We start from the raw sequence: 9,773 nt of genomic DNA on the forward strand, positions 1-9,773 counted from the left end.
ATAGATACAAAAATACATACAGGAAAAGTGAATTGAAAGGTGCCAAGCACTGCATACATATAAGGTATTTTTTTTTTTAATATATGAAAAGAAATTTTATTACTACTTTACTATATAACATATTAGTAAATATACCAGAATACATTTTCTCAAATGGCAAATGAGGCAAAAGATAACATTTCTCTTTGACTCTTAATGAGAGCCTGAAAATCATCTGTCTTTGGGGGGATTTCAGGTTCCTATGACGTCTGTGATACTGTCCATGAGGATATCAACGGTGTTTAGTAGTAAAGAACATTTTGCTAAGTTGTTCTATCATGGGTCCTTGCTCAAGATGTTCATCTTTTACTTCTAATCTGGTTTTCAGCATTTGGTCATGTGTTTCTTTGTTATTATGCACAGGATCTGGGTGAGGGATCAGTTTTGTGTGTTCATATGGAATATCCACAGAGGGATGGTAGCATACTATCATCCTGCCATTGGATGTCAAAGCAAGCTCTACTTTGCAATTATAGTCATCTGGAAGAGAAGAATATGTAGATTTATGACAAACGTGATATAAAGCTCCATTTTGGATCAGAAATAAATGTTTTAAGACAGTTCTGCTTGACATCGCCCATTTTACTGCTGCTACTGCCATGGTGAATCAAGATGCTTATCAGGTGGTATAAAAAGATGTTTTGAAAAGAAATTCCTTTTAAAATCTGCTTCTAGGCACACCTATGTTCATGCCTCTACAGACCATCACAGTCAACCTGCTATCTTGTTCCAATTCGGGTCCACATATAAGGTATTATTGTTTGAGATTCTGATTCTTATGTAGTGGTGGTAGGTGGAGTGAGGGGACATTAGCTCTGTACCTGCTTAGATTCAGACGGGTCTAGGCATGCCCTAAAAGCTGGTTGGTGGGAGGGTGATAGGAGCTTGTGTACTCAACACTGGCTCAGCAGTATAAGGCTGACCACTGACCCTAGGAACACCAGCTTGGGGTGGGGATGGCAGATGTCAGAGGGGCTGCTGCATAAGCGAATTAGCTGCTCTTCCTACCCTTGGACCATTACCAGGAGCTAGAGCTAGGAGGTTGGGCTAGGAGGGAATGCACAGCTGCCCCTGGGGCATTCTCATTGGGATGGAAGAGGAGACCTGCCTGGGTAGCCCCCCACCCCTGGAATCACAGAAAGGATCATGGGTGAGTTGGGATTTCATTCCATGCTGCCCTCAGGCTGCCCGTCCTCCCACTGAGATATGCTTGGCTCTCCAGCCCAGCCTGGCTGTGTCTCCAAGAACTTCATCCCAGGTTGCCATCTGGGTCCAACAGCCCTGGGTGTCCCAGAGTGGTGCTGAGGCTGGCACAGCTGCTCTGGTCAGGAGAGCAATTATAGGCCCTCAGGAGCTCTGTGAGGTTGAGCATAGCTGTCTAAGGGTCGTCCTTATCTTTAATCAATGATCATCCTCCAATCAGCCCAGCTGGGTGTGTGTATGGGAGGTGCTCCTGCCTCAGGGCATTCGCAGGTTTGCGTGTGCACTGAACACTGGTACTGGTAGGATCCTTGCCTTTGCCTGGGACCCTGGTGCACCTTCAGGTGGGACCAAGATGAGGATATGTTCAAATCAGTCATGGGTCATGTGTTAGGGCAGAACCATGACAAAGGGGAACACAGTAGCATCATTTAGAGGGATCCTCCTAGGGAGCTATAGGTTCTGCCCCTGCCATAGCCAGTGATTTTTTTGAGAAGATCACAACTTCAAATTTTAATTTTCTTGCCAAATATACTATTGTTTTGATACCAAATTAAAAATCCGCTATTAAAACAACATAGAATATAAATTCTTAAACATCAGCTGGTCTAGATGGCCTTTCAAATATCTAAGTTATTCTGTGCCAGGCAGTGCCCTAACACTTTACATGCATTCTCTTATTTAATCCTCACCACAGCCCTGTGAAGGAGGTACTAGTATAATTCCCATTTTGCAGACAAGGAAACTGAGGCCCAGAAAAGTTATGGAACTTGCCCAAAGTCTTGCTCCTTCCCTCAGCCCAATCCACAGTGGGGCTGCCCTAGTTCTAGTGGGGACCCAGCAAGAAACAGTCAACTAGCTCTAAGCTTTAGAAGGGGCTTGGTAGAAAGTTCTCCTCAAAGAGGAATGGCAGGGAAACAGCCAAGATGGCAGAAACAGCATGGCTACTGCCATAAGGACTGTCCTGCCCCCACCCCCCTCCCACTTCCACTGGACTGCAGGCTCCATGAGGTCAGGGATTTTTGTCAATTTTGTTCACTACTGTATCTCCAGTGCCTGGAATGGTGCCTGGTACCTAGCAGGATTTCAAATATTTGTTGAATGAATTAATAGTTCAGTTCCATATTAGATGTCACTCCCTGGGTTACTAAGTGTTGTGGTTTGGGGGATAATGTGATTGGATTTTATTTTCCCCTTAACTCACCAGCAGTTTTTCTAATTTTGTTGTGATTTCAATTTGTAAGAAGATAGCCTTGACTTTGTGTAAAGTGCATTGAATAGATAGCCCTGACTCAAAAGCAATTTCATTTGATCTTGTAAACATAAGTATAAACTGGAATTTGGTTCAGCCTGTTAAAGGGCAATATGCAGGAGTTATTGGATTTCCACTCTCACATCTTATGGGAAAACATTCCATGACTTTCTGTTTTGAATCTGAGCTGTGATTCAGAATGTAAAATTAGGAAACAGCTAAGCGAGAGGAACGTTAATGCCTCCTTTTTTTCGTTGTTTATATACAAACAATACTCATTATTGAAAATGAGAAAATACAGGTAACCAAAATGATGAAAATAGAAACCATCCATATCCTTGCCGCTCAGAGATGGTCACTGTTAACGTTTTTCTGTTTGTATCAAATACTCAAATTAGCTAACATGGTGATTGATTCAGAGAAGGAGCTACTTTTTTTTTCTTTTTTTTTTCTTTTGAAATAAATTCAAAGTTATAGGAACAGTTGCAAAAACAATACTAACCCCATACAAAGAATTCCATCATATCCTGACCCCCCTCCCCCGATAGCTCAATCCACCAACTTTAACATACTGTCACATTGCTATTTCTTTCCCTCCCTCTCTCCCTATCTATCATTCATCATCTATTGCTCTGTCTTCTGAACGTATGAGAGCTAGCTGCACACATCTTTGAACATACACTGTAATTCACGTATACACTTCCCATGAACAAGAACATTCTTTCATGCAATTCCATTAAGCGCAGCTAAGAAGTACAAGAGATTCAACAATGATACAAAGCTTACATTCTGTATTTCCTTTTCCTTATGTCTCAACTGTGTCCCTTTGAGCCACCTGTCCTCTATCCTCCAATCCCATCCAAGTTCATCCTTGGCATTCAATCGTCATCTATTTAGACTTTTTTTTTTTTTTCAGTTGTGGAAACATATATACCGTCTAAATCTTCCCATTCCACCCCCTCCCTAGCCTTCCAATAGTGGGATTAATCACATTTAGAATGTTGTAATGCTCTTTCCCACCATCCATTACTAGAAATTTCCCTTCACCTCAAACAGCAACTCCACACTCATTTCTTAACTCCCCATTGCCCCTTCCCCCATTTCTCTTAACCCAAACTCTACATTTCATCTCTATGGTTATATTCTCTGATAATTTCTTTGTGTTTGCTGTGGGGGTTAAAATTAACCTCTTAAATCCATATCAATCTTGTTTGTTTTTTGATACCACCTTCACTTCAATAGGACACATAAACTATGTTCCTATACTCTTCCATTCCCCCACCTTTATATAGTTGTCTAAATTTACATATTTTACACTGAGTTCAAACCACTGATTTGTCATTAGAGTTCGTGTAATTTATATCATGTAGGAAGTAAATAGTGGAGTTACAGTTCAAAAATTATTGACTTCTATTTGTATTCCATTGTGGTTGGAGAATGTACTTTGAGTATATTCAATTTTTTTTTTTTTTAATTTCTTGAGGCTTGTTTTATGTCCCAGCTTATGGTCCCTTCTGGAGAAAGATCCGTGATCACTAGAGAAAAATGAGTGTCCTGGTGCTTTGGGATGTAAGGTACTATATATGTCTGTTAAAATTCTCTATATCTCTTTCTCCTTTCTTTGTTTCTCTGTTGGTAGGGCTCCCTTTAGAATCTGAAGTAGGGCAGGTCTTTTATTGGCAAAGTCTCTCAGCATTTGTTTGTGAAAAATTTAAGCTCTCCCTCGAATTTGAAGGAGAGTTTTGCTGGTTAAAGTATTCTTGGTTGGAAGTTTTTCTCTCTCAGAATTTTAAATACGTCATGCCACTACCTTGTCACCTCCATGGTGGCCGCTCAGTAGTCACAACTTAGTCTTATGTTGTTTCCTTTGTATGTGGTGAATTGCTTTTCTCTTGCTGCTTTCAGAACTTGCTCTTTCTCTTCAGTATTTGAGAGTCTGATCAGAATGTGTCTCGGAGTGGGTTTATTTGGATTTATTCTATTTGGAGTTTGCTGGGCATTTATGCTTTGTGTATTTATATTGTGTATAAGGTTGGGGAAGTTTTCCCCAACAATTTCTTTGAATACTCTTTCTAGACCTTTACCCTTCTCTTCCCCTTCTGGGACACCAATGAGTCTTAAGTTTGGATGTTTTATTTTATCTATCGTATCCCTGAGATCCATTTTGATTTTTTCAATTTTTTTCTTCATTCTTTCTTTTGTTCTTTCATTTTCTGTTCTGTGGGCTTCTAGGACACTGAGACATTGTTTAACTTCCTCTAATCTTGTATTGTGAATATCCAGAGTCTTTTTTAATTGGCCAACAGTTTCTTTTATTTCCATGAGATCTTCTATTTTTTTATTTACTCTTGCAATGTCTTCTTTATGCTCTTCTAGGGTCTTCTTTATGTCGCTTATATCCTGGGCCATAGTCTTCTTGATGTCCTTTAAATCCTTTGCCATGTTTTTGTTCCTCGATTGTAGTTCTTTGATTAATTTTGCTAAGTACTGTGTTTTTTCCGATATTTTGATTTGGGAGTTTTGAGTTGGATTCTCCATATCGTCTGGTTTTATCATATGCATTAAGATTTTCTGTTGTTTTTGGCCTCTTGGCATTTGCTTTGCTTGCTAGGGTTCTTTCAAGTTGTAAAAAAAAAAAGATACCAATCTAATTTTTCAGAAACACAGTTTGTTGGCATACACTTTCTCTAACTAACCAGCAGATGGCATCTGCAAGTCACCTATACGCCTCCAGTCAGTTCTCCCCAACTCTGTCTCTGTGGTGTGTGGAGAAATGATTCTTGTGGGGTTCAGTTGGAGAACTCAGTTTGGGTGTGTTGCTGGAACTGTCCGCCCTGAATGTGGGGCACGTGTACGGGTGGCCAGAGAGGAAGGGCAGCTTTAATATTCAAATCCCCCAGGTTCTCAGAGATTCAAGGCCGCCGCAAGAGTCTAAGCCTTCATTTCAGTTTTGCCCCAGATTTTCTGTCACTGACCCACATACCACTGGCATTGACATAGCGTCCCTGGGTTTTCCAAGTGGGTCCCCCTTCTCAGCTGTGATCTTCCAGGACCTCTGCTGAGGGAAGGCTGTGTATCTCGTCCTTCAAGCTAAGCCCTGGGCCGCCGGGCTGTGCAGGGAGGCTGTCTGCCTGATGCAAAGATTAGCCTATAATTCTTGACTGGTGTAAGTTCTGAATGAAAGGCAGGCAGTAAAGCTGGGCCCCACCCCTTTCCTCTTAGAGAAGACGGATGCCTTAGGGAGAGGTCATTAGCATTTCAGTGGTCTCTCTCTGCCTGTGCCACACCCTTGTCTGGGTCACAGAACTGGGAACTCAAAATGGCCAAGGCTTTCTCCACTGAGTTGAAAAAGGAACAGAGCTAGTCCGAGGAGACTCTCTGGCTTTCCAAGGTTAGTCGTCACCAAAAGCCTCTGTCTACTTGTTGGGGATTTGTACCTTGTAGTGAGCAGTTCACAGTCACTAATTAAAACCCCAGTTGGAGCTCAGCTGAGCTATATTCACTCGCTGGGAGATAGCTTCTCTCTGGCACCACGAGGCTTTGTAGCTCGGGCTATGGGGGAGGGTTCTCCCGATTTGGATCTGCAGTTCTTACTTACAGATTTTGTTCTGTGATCTTGGGCATTCCTCCCAAATCAGGTTGGTATATGATGATTGGACGTTCACATCTGTCCTCCTGCAGTTATTCTGGATTGTATACTAGTTGTTTCTGGTTTTTTTTTAAGTTGTTGCAGGGGGACTACTTAGCTTCCACTCCTCTCTATGCTGCCATCTTAGATCTCTTCAGAGCTACATTTTTCAACGTGATCTGGTTCACAACCCAGGCCTACCTATCTCAAAAGAAGCCCGCAGATCTCTCTGGGTCCAGTAGGGTGCAGGTAGAAAGGTAAATGGATGGGGTCGCCTTCAGTTCACATCCCAGAATCTGACCTTGGAGAATGATCCAGACATCTCCTGGGGAAGTAGTAGGGGGCTGGAATGGGAGGCGAGTAAGAAAAACGACTTTAGCCTGGCTGAACATCCACGGTTTGACATACAGCAAATTTTATGAAGGCTTCCTAGAAATGGGAGTGCTTTTTCACTGAGAATTGAAAGCGAGGTAATCTTGGAAGATACTGCCGCAAGATGACTGGTGAGCCAGAAAGACACAGATGTGCAAACAAGGGTCTGAGGATAGTGAGCACAGGGCCTTATTGTGTCATTGGTTGGTGTGTCTGCTGGACCAGTTCTCTTCCATCCTGATATCCTAGGGAGGGACCATGTCACTTCTGGTTCATGACTCACTGCAGGACAAGGTGGGGAACTGCGTGAATCCGGCCTGAAGTCATGTCCTTGGGCATCTTAGCATCTTCAGGCTGCCCTGTATGGCATCCCTGGGAAGTCTGGAGCATCAGCCAAACAGCTCATATTTTTCTTTAAAGTTAATGAAATTTTGCATTGTTCTCCATAATTGGTTTTTTTTCTTTCATAATTGAGATTTTGTTGGTTGTTCTGAAGATCAGCACACAGACATTTTGAACAATTTGTATACAATTCTTAATGTATGTACTGAAAATCTAAAAAGCTGCGAAGTTGTAATTCTTTTCTAAAGTTATTCCAGTGACTTTCCAGCTTAAGATTTGGAGGCGTGTTTTCCCTAAGAGGATATCAAGTACCAAGATCTTCAAATGTTGGTAAGCTGTTACATAGTAAGTCCCACTAATTCACAATTTAGTATCATATACACTACTTACTCACATTTCCAATCTTTCTCAGCATATGACAAAATTGTTAGGAAAGCTGGATGACTATGACCAAGGATGTTACAGAATGCCCACAGTTCTGACAGGGAGAGCCAAGATCAGGGAGTAGTTTTAAGAAATAATTCTAAAACACAAGGGAATAGAAGTAATTTAAAATGATTAACACATGTTAAATGCATGACTTTGACTCCAAATCATCATTTAGTATGTGTTATATGATAGGGTATAAAAACTGCCTCTCCCCCACTCTATGGAATATTAAGTTGACATCCAAGACAGTCAAAGCCTCTTGTAATTCAATATCCCACTATTTTCTGGTTGTACCAAAAAATGAATAAGCAGCAAATGATGTCCCCTCTTTAAAAAAAAAAAAAAGCATTTACACTTTAAAAATGGGATGAGGTGGGTTTTCTTAAAAATGTTTCTCCTGGAGCTACTAAAAACTTGCAATAATAAAATAATTGATAAAAATATTCCTCTGGATTGTAGAATAAGGGAGAAACAGGGACCACTGATTGGACATGGTATACAATATTAATCAGATTTGCCTTCTTTCTCTCCTGCTTCATCAGAAGCTGGACTCGCCACATTTTGGTTTCTCCATTTTCTGCAGGTAAATCTTTAGTTTCTTGGTCAGCCACTTCTTGTTTTCCCTTTGCTCCCCTCTTCCCTTTTGGTTGCACTTTTTTTTTTTTTGAAGACTTATCCTTTCCCGCTGCCGTTTTTGGTTTCGTTTCCACTTTTACAGGAGGTTTAGCTGACTGCCTCCCCGAACTCCTCTTGGGTGCCTCCTTCCCCTGCCTTCAGCCCAGCTGACTTTCCTCTTGGGCATCTTGGCGGTGGAGCGGGTGCTTGCTGGGTGCTGCAGGCCGCGGCGCACTGAGTCTTTGCAAAGCTGGGCTGCTCCCTATCTGTTTTAATATTAAAATAATAGTTTTTTCCAAAAATATCTTTAAGTGAAATTGATGCTCCAGGGTGCTCAGCTCATTTGTGCAAATGTTGGTTGAGCAAATGATGAATGTTGTGTCCCCGTCCCCCCACCCCCACCCCACGATCTCTAGGATGTTCTTACTCAGTTCATGAGAAGGCATGATGGGACCTCTGGGGAAGGAGGTAAGGAAATTCATATTCACTGGGCACCAACTGTATGCCAGGTAAGGTGCTAGGTGGTTTACCAACATGGCCTCAGGTTAAACCTCATAACCTTGCAAAGATCCCTATCTTATAGGCCAGAAAATAGAGAGGTCACATAGCTGGAATGGGGCAGAACCAAGATTAAAATCCTGATCTGTCTGGACCACTGCTTCCTCCGTACACCGTGTGGCCTCCTGAAGCCAGTTTACCCCTGGTTTTCTTGGAGACTATGCTAGGAATGTGGCTCATGGATGTGTCCTGGGACCTGGAAAAAACTCTCCTTGCCCTGCCTTTCTCTGTTGAAGACTGAAAAAGCAGGGGCTGCAGCAGGAATGTTGACTGTGGAAGAGGAAGGCATTACCTCCGAGGGTCACAGCCCATCCCTCATTCCTGAATGGGCCAAGCAGGCAGAGGAAGAGCAATAAAATCCAGTGGGAAAGAGCAAGAAGGGAGTGGAGGGAAGACCCTGTCCCCACTAAGTCAGTGGGCTGGAACCTCAGATGAAGCTGGGGTGGGGGCTGAGGCCGCCCTGCTTGCCCTTGGTCTCACAAGGCTACCTGGATGGTGAGGTCGGCCCAGTTCCACCCTAGCTGCACATCTTGAGCTCCTAGGTAAATGCAGACCCCCACGTCCCTGGACCAGCAAGCCAGGGATTCAGGGCCCATCTCTGCACTCAGAACCAGGACTTGGAAGGTATCTTCATTACACCCTGCCTTGTTTAAAAATGTCGGCCCCTTCCAAGACTGGATGAAGCAGAAGCCTCTCTCCTTCTGCTGCCACCCCATGCTGCCTCCAGGGACTCATTGGGCCATCTCCCTGGACCTTTGGGTAATGGGTTTCTTTTGGGAAAAGTAAGGGGTGGATAGAGGGGGGGATTGCACCATCCTCATTCCTGCCAATCCCGAGTCTCATCTTTTTTGCTCATTTGTAGATTGAATTCCTGTGGAATACTCACAGCTCATCCAAAACTCTTGAAATTTTTTTTCTTATTAATAACTTTTTTATTGCAGTAAAATTAATATAACATAAAATTAACCATTTAAATGGACACTTCAGTAGCATGTAGTACATTCACAATGTTGTGCAACCATCACTTCTATTTTGTTCCAAAACATTTTCATCATCCCAAAAGGAAACCCTGTACCCATTAAGCAGTATCTTACCCAGGGCATGACGTATAATCTGGTCCTTTTCAAGCAAACATGGACCCATACTGCTCATTATATAAGGGGCATGTGACTTTTGTCCTCCTCTTCCCCAAACAGCACTCTCCAGGCTGCAGGGCCTCCAGATGCACTGGTCTCCTTGGTATGAGTCTACTGGGTTGACCCCCATCTGCAATGCTGGTCCTGTCCCTCCTCACTGCTCCCCACTCACAGGGCAGCTGGGGGGTCCCTGTGGGCTGAG

General features: G+C 42.9%; 1 protein-coding gene across 1 annotated transcript; it reads right to left on the reverse strand.

Moving 5' to 3' along the window:
- Positions 1-271: 271 nt before the first annotated feature.
- On the reverse strand, positions 272-640 carry LOC119519024 (39S ribosomal protein L42, mitochondrial-like). Its single transcript, XM_037816504.1, has one exon. It carries the CDS (start codon positions 638-640, stop codon positions 272-274), a length of 369 nt encoding a protein of 122 aa, XP_037672432.1.
- Positions 641-9,773: the final 9,133 nt, after the last annotated feature.

This window comes from Choloepus didactylus, chromosome 22, assembly GCF_015220235.1.
Source record: "Choloepus didactylus isolate mChoDid1 chromosome 22, mChoDid1.pri, whole genome shotgun sequence".
Taxonomy (NCBI): domain Eukaryota; kingdom Metazoa; phylum Chordata; class Mammalia; order Pilosa; family Megalonychidae; genus Choloepus; species Choloepus didactylus.